Source organism: Pseudonaja textilis, chromosome 1 (assembly GCF_049901715.1).
Source record: "Pseudonaja textilis isolate UNSWEBS1 chromosome 1, rPseTex1.2, whole genome shotgun sequence".
Taxonomy (NCBI): domain Eukaryota; kingdom Metazoa; phylum Chordata; class Lepidosauria; order Squamata; family Elapidae; genus Pseudonaja; species Pseudonaja textilis.
In genome coordinates, this window is record NC_141990.1 from 115,471,868 (window position 1) to 115,489,192 (window position 17,325).

The window sequence follows — 17,325 nt, forward strand, 5'->3', positions numbered from 1 at the left end:
GGAAAACACAATGAAATTGAACAAAGATAAATGTGGAGAAATAAGATGGGGGTTAGCAGTTAGAAATAAAGATAAATGTTTCCCCTGTCCAGTTATGACTGACTCCGTTTCTTAGCTGAGGGAGTCAGCATTGTCCGAAGATACTTCCGTGGTCATGTGACCAGCATGACTCTGTGCTGAGGCACACGGAACATTGTCCCACTGAAGTGCTACCTATTTATCTGCTACCATTTGCATGCTTTCAAATTGCTAAATGTCTGGAGATTCTCAGTCATCCAGGTCATGATTGCCCCAAAGGTGCTTCCCCCGCCCCAAGAGGCAGCTGGACTTTCTTGTTTTTCTTTGAAGATGTTTTGCTTCTCATCCAAGAAACTTCTTCAGCTCTGATGGGATGGTAGGGAAGTTTTGAAATGCTAAGTGAGCAGGAGCTCTGGGGCAAAGAATGGGAGCTCACCATCTGGTGCAGCTCGAATTCGGGCTGTCAGCTTTCCATCTGACAAGCTCAGCATTTTTAATTGCTGAGCCATTGCACCCCAGTTATAAAAAAAGGTTAAATATTTTAGAAATCTAGATAAAACCTTTGGAAGAATTGTTTAAATCAATCCTTTTTAAAACTAGAAGAACTCTGTTTTTAATTTGTGCCTTCAAATTTTAATATTCTTTTTTTTAAAATATTGGCTACCTTGAAGTGGCACAAGTATAAAAGCTGGAGCATAAATTTATAAATAAGTGAACTGTAGTAAATCTGCTTCAGATATCTAGATTTGAGAATGATTCATTAATACACAACAGATAAAGGAAGGAATTAGACAAATCCTTAAATGGATCCATAGGAATACTTTTGAGACAAGTTGTTCTTTAACTTAATAGAGTTGAGAAGGGCGATCTAGGACATCAGGACCAAAATCTCTTTGAGTCAGTGAAGGAATTCAAATTAGAACAACCCTTGACTTATTGTTCTCTATCCTCTGCTTAAAAATATGCATTAAAATGGAACCACCCAATCCTAGATAATCGATTTCATATCAAATTGTTATTTTATTTTCCCAACATACAGCCAGCATATGCTTCCTGTTGTTTAAAATCAATAGTTCCCAATCTGTAAAGTCCACAAGAGTATCATAGGTGTCCAGTTGTAACCATCAATAATATTCAATTTGCATTTGCATTCTGGCATTCTCAAGATCACCAGGATTTGTTTTTTTTTAAAAAAAACATTCTGGCATTCTCAGTTAGCATCTTATGAGATTATGGCTTTCTTCCCATTTGTCTCTTGGGATTTTAAAAATAAAAATTAAGTTCATTTAATTTGGGAGTCAGATGCCATCTAAGTGAATTCTGTATCCCTGGAGTATACAGTTACTGCATTGTCAGCCCCTGGTTTAGCATATTTTTCCAAATAAAGGAAAAGATTGAGAATCATTGTCGAAGATTATTGTTGTACGACTTGCATTCTGCAAAAAAAATAATAATCAACATGTCATGACTTTATTCTGTATAATAATTTCCACCTCAGTGTTGTCTTTTTTCGATTATTATTTTTTTTCCGGAGAGATGGATTTTGCTATTGCTGTGGCTTCCTACTTTGTCATAGGTCTATGAACATATGTTGTCTTCATTTCCAGTGCATCTTGCTGATGTTGCTTCATTCTAAATAGTCCGACAATAACAAAGAATTATGAAACAGACAGATGTGCTCTCTGAACCTTACATTCACAGCCAGGCTTAAGAATATATTAGGGTATTTTGAGTCAGGTTGCTGAAGTTCCTATATTTGAAATTATCTTTAGTGTAAATGTTTTTGTTCATGATTTCAGTGACATATTTTATAAATTGCATACAGATATGTTCTGCTCCTGACTCCTGGAATATTTTTCGTGTATCATTAAGCAGCTTGAAAACACATTGAGATGTTTTGAAAGAAACTAACTAGTACCAGATCTAGCTGTGTCTTTTGCTGGGTTGATGAAAAAGTATTAAGTGACACATTTCAGAGAGACATTTGCAACAATATTTACTATTCAAAGTAAGCCAATAACATTTGTTAAAGAAGAGAAGCAGTTTATTTTGGAATAGGGGAGGTCTTTTCCATTTGCTAATGAAAGAATACAACTTACTCATTTTTGTTAAATTCTAAAAGGATTGGATTAAGAGTTATACATATAAACTTCCTACAAGACTATTTGTATGTTTGTGTGTGCATTTGTGTATATCTCCAGAATACTACTGCTGAATGTCCATAGTAAAAAGTCAATCACTCTGACAGCTTCACTCTAACCAACTCCTTCAAAGTTGCTTATAATAAATGAAACAGGTTTCAGCAGAGGCAGCGCCTGACTGAACTTAGTTTGGAAACTAAACAGGACTGGCCCTGGCTAGTCCCCTTAGATGAGGGACAATCTGGAAATTCCAGGAGCGTAGCTTAGATAGATAACTTGCAAAATAATCAAAGAAGACAGAGGGAAGCCATGTGCATATTTGTGCTACATGTATGAAGACAAGCTTGACTTTGAAAGAGTTTTTATTTTTTTTAACAATTAGGGTTGTGGGAGACTCCTTATTCCAGGGAAAAAACAAGTTACAGACAATTCATTATGATATGTCATCAGGTAGTTAGATTGTTTCTTCTACATTTCATTTTAATTAAAAATGAGGAATTAATTGAAAAAAAGACCAATGCTCAATTTTCGATTTTGCATTTAAAAATTATTTTATCCATTTATTGTACAGAAACTGAACATTAACTATATACAGACCTACCCTGTTTTCTCATTGAATTGGCATTCAGAACTGGTATTCATAAAGATAGGAATACATCCCAGAAAACAATACTGAATGAATGTCTCATAGGAGAAATAGAAATACTAATGTAGTTCAGCATGTCCTCTTTTTCAAATCACTTTTATAGATGACTCTAAACAAATCCATTTTAGGTGATAAAGTTGTAAGTTACACACTTAAAATGCTGCTTGATCATTATTTTAGCAGTAATTATACATAACTTTATTTTATTGTCAAGGCAGAATAGAATATATTTTATGAATAAAAATCTCTCTTGGAAACGGATAGAACACAGCTCAATGGCCACATAACTGTTTTGATTGCAAAAGGTTCAGCATTTTGAGGAGGGAAACAGGAGAGACCAGTGTCTCAACTCTTCCTAGACACAGCCAATGCTCTTGAACTATTTTGATTAATGTTTCATGTGGTAGATAGTTTCCCATATTCCTAAACCAGATGAGACCAATTTCTGTATTCATATCCGATTAGAATTTAAAAGCTACACACCGACCCACACACCCACTCACATACATGGGCAGTGCTGCTATAAAGCATTTTATCTGTTAAAAGTGCAAATATGAAGATCAATAAACAATATTTGAAACAGTTCATGAATGCAGAGCAAGCAAGAATGATTTGCAGATCAAAGTGTTTTGAATGGCTTGATGTAGTCACATTTCCTTCTCATGCCTCAATTCCTTTGCCTTACTATTTCTTACTTCTTTTTTGTGTATTGCGTCATGTTGCTTACCACAAAAGGAAATAGAAGTGAAGGGTATGTATATTAAAAAAAGAAATCAAAATTTAAATATGTGATCAAGTAAAAGATTCCACGCAAATTCCAAACGAGTAAAACAGCTGTTATTGGATGATCTATGCTTGAAAAGAAACATAACATTTTGACTGTTTGGGTCCATGCATGGATGAAATAGGGTTATGTTTTCTGTATAGAATGAAACCTGATTGCTCTGCCAGAAAAGATATAGTGGGGAACAGAGGGAGGCAGCCAAGTCCATAAGTGGTAGGGAAGGAAGAGGGGGAAAAGAGGATGAAGCACAATCATGAACCCTCATAATCCTTGTCAGTCACTCAGCTTCATCCTGTATAATATTTATGCTGTATATGAATAAAGCTCCAGGACATTCATATATTCTTCACTCTGCTGCATAATGAGATTAAGGCATGCTGAATCGATGGACAAGGATATCCACCGGTTCAGCATTTTACTATTTCAAACTTCTCTTTCCTGTATAATTGCAAAGGGGAAAATTCTGCAAAGGATTGCAAGGGGTTCTGATATTTAAAAATCCAGAAAACATTCAATTGTAGCATCCTGTTTTCGGTAGGGAAATATAGACCAGTAGTCCAATCTGCTCAATATTTCACCACATTGTTTTTCTGCATAAGTAGGTGAGGCCTGAGTCTAAAAATTTTTGGGCTCTTTACTTAACCCCCATCCCACACCCAATCCTTGGAAGTTACTCATCTGCAGAAACATCCACTATGAATATTTTTTTTAATTCATTCTTTTGGGTTTTGCTACGGTGTCATTTATTTGTGCCTGGCAATGCTATCATGTGATAACATTTTGATTGAATATAATTTGTTACAGGGGCCAGCTGGATTGAAAGGTGAAAAAGGTGACCGAGTAAGTGCAACTTTAAAATAAATTCATGTACATTTTTTAACTCATTAAATGCAGTTTTTAAAATTTCTGACCATGATGAGAAATAAACCAACAGTCTTTTTTTTTCCTAAGGGAGATATTGCTTCCCAGGGTATAATGCGAGCTGTGGCAAGACAAGTCTGCGAACAAATGATCAACAGTAAGTGGTTCTTCTATCACATACAACAAAAGCCATATAACAAGTTGTCAGGCCCTAATACACTGTGGATTTTAATCATGTGAGATGTTTGCAGAGTAGCTATGTGATCTATAACAGCCTTCCCTCTAAAGCAGGGGTGTCAAACTCAAGGCCCGCGGGATGTTTAGATCTGGCCTGTGGGGCCACCTTGGAACCAGTGAAGGACGGACTTACTGTGCCTCTGCCAGTGAAAATGGAGCTCAGGCGAGCCACTCCATTTTTGCTGGCAGAGGGTTGCAGAATGCTGTCACAGCCGAAAGCAGAGCCTGTGAGGGCCCATTTTTCATGGCAGAGTGCTCAGACCACCACAAGCACCTCCAACATGAGTGATTTCGAGCTGGGGACACACACACACACACACACACACACACACACACGATGTCTAACAAAACCCTGGTGCAGCTCTCAATGAAATTGAGTTTGACACCCCTGCTCTAAAGGGTTGTTTTCTTAATGGGAAATTGGAGGACAGTTTCTTTTACAAGCATATGTTAGTACACAATCCATATAGAAAGTGGAAGGCAGAGAACAAAGTCGTTTCAGTTGCTTATCGGTGGCACCTTCCTTAATTAAGTAGTCCGAGCCAGAAGTCAAGGATGGTATTGCTAGGAGCAATTCTTTTAACATTTAGATTTATACTTATTAGTTAACATCATGTTTTGTTTTGTGCCTTTGAATCAGTGTTGACTCCTGGCAATAGCTTGGATGCATTTTTGCAGTATTCTGGGCAAGATTTTTCAGAAATGATTTGTAATTGCATTCTTCTTGGGGCTGAGAGAAGGGACTGACCCAAGGTCACCCAGCTGGCTTTCTGCCTAAGGCAGGACTAGAACTGGGGAATCTAGTTAAAAAAACAACAATCAAGTAATGTTTTGTTTACTTCTTAGTATCTCACCGTCAAATTTGTATGTAATCCTAGGGTTTTGTGGAATACCATTGCAGAACCCTGTTCTAACTTATGAAAAATTACATCTGCTATTTTTAATCTCCTGTTTAGTGATGCATTTCCTCTTTTTTCCCCACTCTTCAAGTAACCATCCTAACTGTTTATTATTCACTGGTCATAATCCAGGAGACACTTGTGTTGACAGCATGTTTAGATCACTCTGGACAGTCACACGTACTTAGCCATTCATTACCCTAGATTTAAAATTATATATTTCCGCTGGTGAATAGGAACGGTAGAGGAGTAGTAAAATATTTATCAGAGAAATCAATACATAATCACAAATATCTGAAGTGCAGCACAATCCATTCCTGATTGAGTTGGAGAAAGGAACTGATATAAGCCTATGCATAAGTCTTCCACTTATTGAATAGTTCTTTTCTTTTTAAAATGGTAAATTGTACTGGTTTTGACTTTGCTGGTGGATATATAGGTGTTTTTAAATCCCTGTAAAAGGATGTGTTAATCTATTTCTTCTTTATTTCCTTAATCTATTTCTTTATTCTCTTAATCTATTTCTTCTTTATTTTCTTCCCCAAAAGACCAAATGACCCGATTTAACCAGATGCTGAATCAAATTCCAAACGATTACCATTCAACTCGCAGCCAGCCTGGACCTCCAGGGCCACCAGGTCCCCCTGGACCTCCCGGGGCCTCAGGAGAACCTGGTAGTGGAGGCAGGCCAGGATTTCCGGGCGCACCTGGCATGCAAGGATCCCCTGGCGAGCGAGGTAGGTTATTCTTAGGGTCATGAGGATGTTCCCATGCAGGGGAAGGGGGTCTTAACTGAATGTTCAGGGTTTAGAACAGTGGTGGGACTATCAGCAAAACAAAGAGCATACATGAAATGCCAGGTCATGAAAACAGTTTTGGTTCCTCAAAGTGGCATTGACCAAACAGCCGAAGCAAAAGCAAGTGCTTGACGTAAGATACTTCCAGAGGAATTGAAGCCAGTACTTCTGTGACGCAGCTTGAATATATTTCCTTTTTTGGTGTGCTTTAGGACCGCCCGGAGAGAAAGGTGAAAGAGGAATTGGAATACAAGGACAACGAGGTTTGCCAGGGTCACCAGGTGGGTTATAATAGTGATATATACTCTTAAAAATAAGGATATGTACTATCAAATGTTTGTAACTTTTATTCAGCCTGATGTTGATCATCCTCCTTAACTCCACACATCAGTTGAAAACACTAAGTAAATGTTTGAGAAATTCCACAGTAGCAGTTGGCTTTTATTTGTAATACTTCTCTCCCTCCCTCCCCGTCCGTCTCTCTGTCTCTCTCTCTCTCTCTCCATATGCAAAGTTACAGTACTCTCTCATAGATTATGGTGCTGTCATGGTGGCTAGTTTTGCTATTAATATAGTTTGGTTATTTACTTAGATTTTGGCAAGTTTAGTCAGATTCTTTCTCATTGCTTCTGCCTTCAATTTACTGATGAATGTTCGTGACAAACTCCATAAGCTCGCAACAATTTCTACCTTCATTTTAGGAAAACTCTGCATTTCTTTTAACCATGAACATAAATTGTTCCAAAGAAAACATTATCTCATATATTCTAAGGCTATGGAGGAATAGCAAAATTAAAGTAACCTTACGCTTTAATTGAAATGTAACATAGACATTGCTTCCCTGTGTAATCCACCAGGCTCAGTCGGGCCAAAACAATTTTCTATGACTAAAGATCTTAAAATCAGGGAAATAACTAATGATGAATTAAGTTTTGAGTTTCCTGTGGTTGTTCATTAGCACCATATGTAGAAACCAATTGGAAACATTCCTTAACTTATATGCTTAACCATATGCTTGAGTGTAATCTAGTTTTTAATTTTGCCAACCACTTTACTAAACAGCCTTGCATTGCATTTATTGATACAATACCTTCCTTTTCATTCTACAATTAGGTCCACAAGGAGAATCCAGAATTGGCCCACCAGGTTCTACAGGTTCCCGAGGTCCACCTGGGCCACCTGGCCGACCTGGTAATGGTGGTATCAGAGGGCCTCCTGGCCCCCCTGGATACTGTGATTCATCCCTGTGTGCTAGCATTGCTTACAATGGTCAAGGATATCCAGGTAGGTTATTGAGAATCTAAATGTCATTGAATACTTTAATAAAAAGCTTGTTCAACATAAATAATATTATGCCATGAAAAGTTGTAATAAAAGTAGAATTAATTAGAAATTAAAACTGAACTATAACTCAACTGCTGAACAATGTAAGCTTTCCAATTCAATCGGATTTAGGAATATTTGTTGTGATTCTTATAACTGGTGTCTTTGATGTTTATAGAATTTCTCCTTTATTGAAGTAGCTTTGCTCCAGTTTGAAGTGTCAATTTTACTTTAAAGAAAAAGTAGTTTATATATTTCAAACTAATTTATTTCTAATATTTAAAGTGATAGGAATAAGACACATTGCTCTTAGGATATAATTGACCATTTTTCCTTCTTCTTCCTATTTTCCTTCTCCATCAAACTACTCCTGTACTTCTGAACAAGGTTGACCATTCGTCTAAAGTATAAAGAGCAGACTTTGCCATTTCTGCGTTCATCTTTCTGATTCGTGATGGGATTATCTATACAAAATTAGTACCTGAAATCTAATTTTCCATTTCAAATGTCATTTTGTGATACAGTGCAGACAACTAAGCATGGGAGGGCATGGGAAGTCATTATTTGCACTGTATCAAATTCAATGGAATCTATTATATTGATCTATTATACAAATTTCTTATGAGATGAGTCAAAGGAACTTAAATGCTGGATATTTGTAACCACAGGATACCAAATCCCTAAACTGGGATGGGTCATAGTCAGTGACCATGCCATATATTTAAGGCCTCTTCAAGAAAAGATCCCAGGCTCTTAATATTGATCACCAATTTGTTGTGTGCACTGTAGCACCTTATACATGATATTGCTGTTTGTTATGTTGTTTGCATGTATACGTGAATATATAGAGATATAGATATATATATATATATATGACACACACATTCATAGTATTGATGGGTAGATCAAATTCAATAGAATAAGCCATAATGCAAAATTTGCACAATATCAACAATTGAATGAGAAATAAATGGAAAAATAATACTGAAGTGCTATTCTTTCAAAAAAGACAAAAACAATCTGGCATATATATATAGATATAGATATATACAGATAGATATACATACAACTTAACTCTCATGGATGTAATGAATGAAAAACAGTTTTGCACACAGCTGTTCAATCCTGAAAACTAAATCTTTGACCTGTTTCAGGTTCCGGCTAACAAATTTTCTATGCCACCAATGCTGCTTACAGTTTGAATTTCCATGAAAATCCTGTTTCTGAGATGTTTGTGCACGTGCTTACTCGGACGTGAATCTGTATGATTATTTCATTATAGATAATGGTTACATAAATAGTGTTGGCCTCATAAGAGGGGAGATGCTCTTTTTTTTTTTTTTTTAAGAATGTACTTACTAACAAGCATTTGTGATTGCAATAAAGGACAATGGCATTTGATAAAGCAAGGGATGTAAACTCAATCTCCCTGTTCTTGTCCAATTATATCAAAACCAAGTTACTAGAATGCCAGGGAAGGCTTATAAACGTATTAATGGACCTAACACCATAATGCATTTACCTTGGTGAAACAGAAAATGACTGTAAATAATGAACTAATTGTGGCTTGTAAATGATTGTATGGAATCATGTCCACTAAACCTAGTTAACATTATATCTGCTTTTGCATTCAAACCTCCTGCTGCTTTTTAATTTGTGCCAGCATAATCTCTTTGAAACTCTTGAAGTCTTTCTCTATTCTTTGTTATTCTTGTCTCCATCTTACCTTATTCAGATCTTGAGGGGTTTTCTTTTGTATATGTAATCTTCTTACAAGTGCTAAAAATATAATTAATTTTGATTTTCCTGAAATTTTTGATGTTCCTCTAGCACTAGCTCTGGTTCAGTCGGATATGAGGCACATTTGTCAGAAAATAGTAGTTACTGAATATTGTCAATGGTGACAACTTGGTGTAAATTTCTGCCACCCCCGCAGGAAAATATTTTGAATAAAACAATGCTGCATACATGAAGTTTTCCCTTTTGAACAAAGCATTGATTTTAATAATTGGCTTTCACTTAAGTGAAATTCCTAAAGATTACTTAAATATACACTAAGCCTACTAAATTTAGTTGTGTCCCAGTGAAATAAATATAGTAAGTTACAACTAATTGTGACTAACATATATCTCAACTGTTTTCACTGGAAATTACCTCAAATTACTCCAGGCTTGACTTTAGCAAGTTTGTAATTTTAATACTTACTTTAAAAAAAATATCCTGAACCTCAAAATCATTTTATTTTGAGCATTTCATTCCTTAACTTGTACCAATATTCTTTCTGTTTTAGATTTTTTTCCTCTCCCAAATGGAAATTATTTTTGAATAATTATTATGTGCAAAATCAATGTTAGGGACTTAATTCTTGCACAGAACTTCAGTTTTCAATATTTTAGATGTGGATGTTGCTATTTCTGTTTAAATTTTCTTATGCTAGTTTGCCATACAAAAAGATTTTGAAAGGGAGCAGAAAAAAATTATTCAACAAACAAAACATGGTGCTTCTCCCTGGCTACCTGTTTTTGCTGGACACACATAAGAAACTCGAGCATTCATGTCAAAGGCAAGGGCAATTGCCTCAGTCACAACTCCCCTTGTTGAGACCCATATGCGTAGCAGAATTTCTACATAAATTGTTGATTTTAGGATGATTTGTTTGTTTTATGAAATCATTTCCAAATAAAAGCCCTGAGAATTGACTAAAAGAAAAAAGACAAACCACCCCAGATTTACTAAAACAAAACAATAACCTAATAGCCTGCTTTTAAACTGAGAAAAAGAATTCCCCTCTTGAATCAAAGACGTGTGATAATAACTTTAATGTTCCATTGGACAACTATTTTCAACCAGAGTCCTATGTACCTGACAGTGGACCATATCAGCCTGACAGTGAGGCCTACATAGTACCAGTGGAACCTGAAAGAAGAGCTGAGGACTATGAGGACTATGGATCTGATATGCATTCACCTGGGTTCCCTGAACACATGCGCTGGAAACGTTCCTTATCAAGAAAAGCAAAAACAAAACCATAAATGTCTTATTTTCTCACTTCTCTCTCTCCCCACCCACCCCTCTCCCTTTGGGTATTTGTTTTTGTTGTTGCCATTCTCTCATATGTAGATATGATATTCCTCCTACTGTGTTTCCAAGCAGAAGTACAACTTAATCTTCTGAGAATATCTGGCGTATGTGGGAATAGCAATAGAGGTTCTACACATTTCATTCTCTCTCTCTTGGAATGCCTGTAATATACCTATGCTTCAGGTGGCTGCATTAAACCTTAACAAGTGCATCAAAATGATTGCAAGGCTATGATTCTTTTAATAAATTAAAAATATAACAACCATAAAAAATCCCACCTTCTTCACAGCTACTTCAAGTAATCTAGAGGCTGTATAGCTTAGCAACGAAAGGGCTTGGTCTTATAATTTTCTTCCTTGTCAAATCACTTGCTGGGTAATTCAGTCACTTACCAATTTACAATGCCTAATAAAAGAAGAAATTTCTCTTTCCACATAAGCAATTTCTTCTACTTTTGCATATATCTTGCAGGGCATTATACAGCTTTTATGCGTCTCTTTTAACAATCACAAACCTTTAAATAATAATAAGCTGGCATCCTTGTATCAACTGGATACAATTTTAAAAGAAGTAATGGCTTAATTTTCTTTGTTTTAGAGACCTTAACATTTATGCCAAATTGCAGTCAATCCTGCAGAGATGGAATTGCATGTTTGTGTTGTATATTTAGTTATGATTCCCCTTCTCTCCAGAATATAATGTTTCATAGTTATCAGAAAAATAGCAGTTGGAAATTGTTTGCAAGACTATGGATATAGAATTGCTGCTTTTATATTTTAACTGCAAATTGTGAATTTCACTGCCTTATATTATTTATTTCTGAAACAAAAGAGGCATTTTTCAATAAAACTACTGAAAATCTATACAGTGTCTGTGTATTATTGCTGGAAAACTTCCAGATTTCAGAGGTTTTGTTGTCATGGAAAATCAATCACCTGAAACATTGAACTGTATTTCTCTCTACATGTGTGAGAGTACACATCTACACACACACACACACACACACACACACAGAGAGAGAGAGAGAGAGAGAGAGAGAATATTGCAGTTAAAATGCTGAACAAGGAGCACTTTATTTTCAACATTTTCCCTGCTCTGAAAGTTTAGTTTATGACCTTGTTGTATAGAAGCCTCCGTAGCAAAATGAACAGCAATCCCCAAATTTAGAACTCCATGTACATGTTCCAAATGATCTGTAATCTCATTGTCTCAATATCTGGTACAGTTGCCAGTTTTTTCAGACTCTGCCCTTTAAAAAAAAGGGTGGGGGGAGAACGAAACTAGCAATAAAGGTGGAAATACAATATAAAAGAGGCTCAGAGATAGAAAGATGTATGTATTTTCTCTTCAGCACGTGGGCTGACTTTTACAGGGTGGTTAAACCATTGGCCCAGGTTTCTCAGTTTTACCAGTGTTAACTGGCAACCAGCTTGCCAAAGTTTCAGATTTGTTTATTTTACTAGACTTATATGGTGGTCCAGCCATTGCCCTTCATGTGTAAACACTACTATTACATGATTGGTTCCTACATAGACAATTTGCACCAAAGATCTGGAAACATATTTAAAAATATTGCCAATATTTTTTTCCTACAAAACTGATTGAACATTTTCCCATCAAAAGCCCTTCCTGACCTCACTCACACATTGTGTTGTGCAATTGTTGTACTTCTTGTCCCTCTTATGAAGAATGGCTGCAGGATTCGGGTTGGGCTAGTCTAGAGAAAAAGAAGAATTAGGGGTGACATGATAGCAGTATGCCAGTATTTAAGGGGCTGCCACAAAGGATAGTGGGGTCAAATTATTCTCAAAAGCACCAGAGGGCAGGAGAAGAAACCATGGTTAGAAACTATTGAAAGAGAGAAGCAACATGGAATTAAGGAGAAACTTACTAACAGTGAGGTCAATTAACCAGAGGAACACCTTTCCTCCGGAAATCATGGGCGCTCCATTACTGGATGTTTTTTTTAAAAAGTCTAGACCAGGGGTGTCAAACTCGCATCGTCATCATGGTGGCATCATGTTATGTATTGTGACTTTTCCCCCCTTTGCTGAACCAGACATGGGTGTGGCCAGCACATGACTCATCCAGCACATGGCCTGCGAGTCTGAAATACCTGGTCTAGACAGTCACTTATCTAAAATAGTATAGGTTAGGGTGGGATTCAAATTTCTTAACAATCGGTTCCATGGGTGTGGCCTAATTTGTGGGTGTGGCTTGGTCATGTGACCGGGTGGGCATGGTTTGCTGACTGCACATGGCTTGGTGGTTGTGACTGGGTGGACATGCTTGTATGTAAATATTATAAATATTTATGTACATATTGATTTTTTTTTATAAAAAAGCAACTTTTACCCAAAAGCAGGCAAGCAGGCAGGCAGATTGAGTTGCTTACAGAATCACAGATTCACTTAGAGATCTGCTTATCTGCAATCGGCTATCTGAGTTTGTCACATAAAATTTGCTTGCAAGCAAACTCATAAAATTTACTAGCAAGCAAACTCACAAAATTAACTCACAACATATCATGTATGTAAATACTAAATTTTTTATTTTAAAAAAGAGCAACTTTTACCCAAAAGTAAGCAAATCAGGCAGGCAGTTTGAGTTGCTCACGGAATCTCTTAATTTAGAGATCTATCTATCTGCAATTGGCTACCTGAGTCTGCACTGAAAAGCTTCAGCCCTAAGGAAGGTTCGGCTCTGCTTTTAGATTAGCCAGAAAGCAAGAAATCCAAGGATGCATGGATGGGCGTGTGCGCACACACACACACCAGCATTTCTGATGAAGTGTCTTGGCAACAGAGCATCCAGACTGAATGAGGCTTCCTTTAGGCAGCAAATAATAGCCCCATTTTGTAATGAAAAGAATTCTAGGAAAACAGCAGTGTTTTTACACTAGACACTAGAGAGGTCTGGAAGTGCTTCTGATTTTTTTTTTCTCCCAAAAGGCCTGGTGACTAATTTATCAATTTATTACAAAAATTCAATTTACTTCATGCCAAAAGTGACAACACTTCAAGCCAAATTGCACCTGATTGAAGGCAAAAGAACTTCTTTTCTCTCCACATATTAGAAAAACAGTCGTGGAGATATGTAAGATAGTCTAATGCCGAAGCTTAATTTACACCAGGGGTGTCAAATTCAATTTCATGGAGGGCCACATCTGGCTTGTATTTGACCCCAGGGCCAGGGTGGCCATGGCCAGCTCAACATCACTCTTGTCAAGGCGCCTGAAGCGTCCTGAGTACCCTGCCAGTGAAAACAAGCTCCCGATCTCCGTTTTCGGCTGTGACGTCCTCCTGCAACCCTCTGCCAGCTAAAACAGAGCTTGGGAGGGCCACATGCGGCCCTCCTGAGCTCTGTTTTTGCTGGCAGATAAACTGGAGGCCAGTCCTTTGCTGTTTCCAGGGTGGCCCCACGGGCCGGATCTAAGCAACCTGCTGGCTGGATCCAGCCCCCGGGCCTTGAGTTTGATATTCCTGATTTATACTGTGTCCCATTGAGGATATGCTGTTTGCTTGCAAATTTGCAAAGGAACTATGTGGAATTTTTTATCTGCTAAGTTTTAAAGGAATTAAAATTACATTGCCAAATGCAATAATTTTCCAGTGGCAGTGATAAAAACTTTACACGTGCAAGAAACAGTTACGAAGGAATAGAACTGAAATGTTTTCATTATACAGAAGGTTTCGCTGGTATCACTGGAGGATACCTGCCTCCTCCAGATGCTGTTGAACTTCAGGTCTTCATAATGAAGACCTTCAAAATGAAAAAAGAAAGTTGATGTATTTCAAATATTTTTTAAAAAGTCTATTTTTCCCCCCAAACTTTTTGTGAGCTTCTCACCTCAAAAAGCTACTACTGATTTTTGGTGATTGCAGATGGAGTGGTCTCTGGATGTCACCAAAAAATGGCAGAGACCATAACCCTGGAATCTTATAATTCCTATTATAGACCACGAGCATGGGTGAAAATAATTGCCAGCTATATAGCCTACTTTGTAAGAAACATTCTGTAAATTGGTATGATAAATTGGTGGCAAAGTTATGTTTCACTTGTGGAAATTAGGTATTTAAAAAATGCAGTATTGATTGATAGCAGCCCATGACCAAGGGCAAGATCCCTATAGAGCATGGGTCTCCAAACTTGGCAACTTAAAGACTTGTGGACTTCAGCTCCCAGAATTCTGCAGTCAACATGGCTGGTTGAGGAATTTCGGGAGTTAACCCACAAGTCTTAAAGTTGCCAAATTTGTGCTAAAGAGGCTCATTCATCAGGTTTAGCGTCAGGGAAAAAGAGTTAAGATTCCAGAATCTTGCAAAGTAGGTAAGCATGCTTGTCTTAATGAATTATTAAATATATTAAGGTCCCTGGGAGTTGACAAGTTTTCTTTCTCACAACCTCCCTAATGGATCAACCAATGACTCGCTTATGAAATGTGGCTGAAATGTCCCTCCACTCCTCATATGCCATGTTTTATTTTTGAAACTCCAAGAATTCACACAACAACTCTTTCCAATATGTTTAGCAGCAAAAAGATTTCTTCAAAGAGAGGAAGACGTAAAATGATTGGAAAACTTCAATTATAATGATGCCTCCTAACTATATTTTACAATAACCGTGTTTGAAGTTTCTTCAGCTTTTGCCTCCAGGGCTTGTAATCTGGAAGCTATCCTTGTTCTCAGGTGCCTACTGATCTCTTCTTTCTCTCTGGCCCTAAGAATTTTTCAACGTATTATGATAAGGAGAAAAGTCCCAACCTGTTTCCTGCTCATCTGTTCATGAAATACATTATTATATTGTCAGGTGCTCACCCCATCTTACCTCTGCAAAAGGCAATGCCAAAGGTATGCGTACAAGGGAGAGAATGTGATAGAATAATGTTCTAGAAAATTACATCAAAGCTAAACAACAAGATCATCTCCTGTATTTCTTGCCAAAGATCATTAGATCACTTCAGATACTTGTAAGAGCCTGCAGGTCTCACCCAAATAATGATTCACAAGAAGAATGGGTCTGTGCTGAATTTTCCCAGGATAGATGAAATGAGCAAAGCTTGGATAATGAAGCTGGATGCTGGAAAAGTGCTCGAAAGTTCCTTTCTGCTTCTACAGGAGAAGAAGGTGATATTGGTTTGTTCAGGGGAGGGCATTAAAATTTTTAGCAATTTTTGCCCGATTGCTGGATGAGCATGGCCATGGTGGCATGGCCTAGTTGGCCTCCTGCACCAGAGTGGGGGGGAGCATTTTGGCCCTCCCCTGGCTCCAAAGGCTTTCCTCGAGCCTCCAGGAGGGTGAAAACGATCTCCTCAGGTTCCGGACGCTCTCTGGAAGCCAGAAACAGGCCCATTTCCTGCCTTTCTGAATTTCCGGGAGGCCCATATTTTTCCCTCCCTGAGTCTCTGCTCATGTGCTGCACTTACCTGCATCCAAAATGGAGGTAAGTGGGGACTCCTGGGAAGGGTGGGGTCGGGCCAGCCAGGAGTAGGATTTGAGGTTTCTCCGAACTGCACAGAATCTTAGCTAGGGGGTCTCCCGAACCCCTGCGAATCCCCAGCAGCCCACCCTTGGGTTTGTTTCTCATTTTTTCATTGCAGCATTGCAATCCAGTTTCACAGATTACTACTCCCCCCCCCCCCTCAAATAAACATATATATGAGATAAAATCTGCACGTTTAAACACCCTTTATTCACAAAAGCAATGCACAGAGTTATGTTAGGTTAGGAAAAAATGTAGGAACTTCATATATTTAGGCAAGGTTTCTAACTCAATATGGATTAGGAAAAGAGTGTATTTAAATATTTAGATACTCAAACAATCTCAAAAGAATATTAAAATTTGATGAACAAACTTATATGTGGAAAAATAAACTGAATTGAAATGGGCAAATTCACTCAACCCTTAGATCTACCAGTACTTGGGCTTCTGGATTTCCTCTTTTTCAGAAAATGAAGTTAGTGTATGTGGAGACTATTAGCAAGAGAGAGGTGATGAGGTGTAGCTGTCTTCATGTCAAGGCAATAAGAGTTGAGTCCAGCCAAAATTAAGTAGTTTCCTCATCAGCACTAAGCATGCTAATTCACAAAAGATCTTGTTATTGAGAGTTCATTCCTGAGCTTTTACATACTAAGTTCTTCACTTTCAGGTAGATAAGATGAAGCATCAAGATGATAGATAGATAGATAGATAGATAGATAGATAGATAGATAGATAGATAGATAGATAGATAGATAGATAGATGATAGATAAATAGATGATAGATAGATTATAGATAGATAGATGATAGATAGATGATAGATATACGATAGATAGATGATAGATAGATAAATAGATTATAGAAAGGCAGATAGATAGATTATAGATAGTAGATAGATAGATGATGGATAGATGATAGATACATGATAGATAGATAAATAGATTATAGAAAGGCAGATAGATAGATTATAGATAGATAGATAGTAGATAGATGATAGATAGATAGATAGATAGATAGATAGATAGATAGATAGATAGATAGATAGATAGATAGATAGAT

At 37.3% G+C, this 17,325-nt stretch overlaps 1 protein-coding gene across 6 annotated transcripts in view; it reads left to right on the forward strand.

Moving 5' to 3' along the window:
* Positions 1-11,650, forward strand: part of COL12A1 (collagen type XII alpha 1 chain) — a 136,307-nt gene extending 124,657 nt beyond the window's left edge. For 5 of the 6 annotated variants that reach the window (XM_087915230.1, XM_087915248.1, XM_087915232.1 and 2 more), the window contains 6 exons: positions 4,394-4,429; positions 4,541-4,607; positions 6,135-6,323; positions 6,596-6,664; positions 7,497-7,667; positions 10,557-11,650. In XM_087915230.1, the coding sequence (XP_087771356.1) occupies positions 4,394-4,429; positions 4,541-4,607; positions 6,135-6,323; positions 6,596-6,664; positions 7,497-7,667; positions 10,557-10,738 (714 nt within the window). In that variant the 3' untranslated portion in view covers positions 10,739-11,650. Of the gene's footprint in view, positions 1-4,393; positions 4,430-4,540; positions 4,608-6,134; positions 6,324-6,595; positions 6,665-7,496; positions 7,668-8,093 lie in introns of all 6 variants that reach the window. The other variant, XM_087915237.1, reaches the window with a different exon arrangement.
* Positions 11,651-17,325: the final 5,675 nt, after the last annotated feature.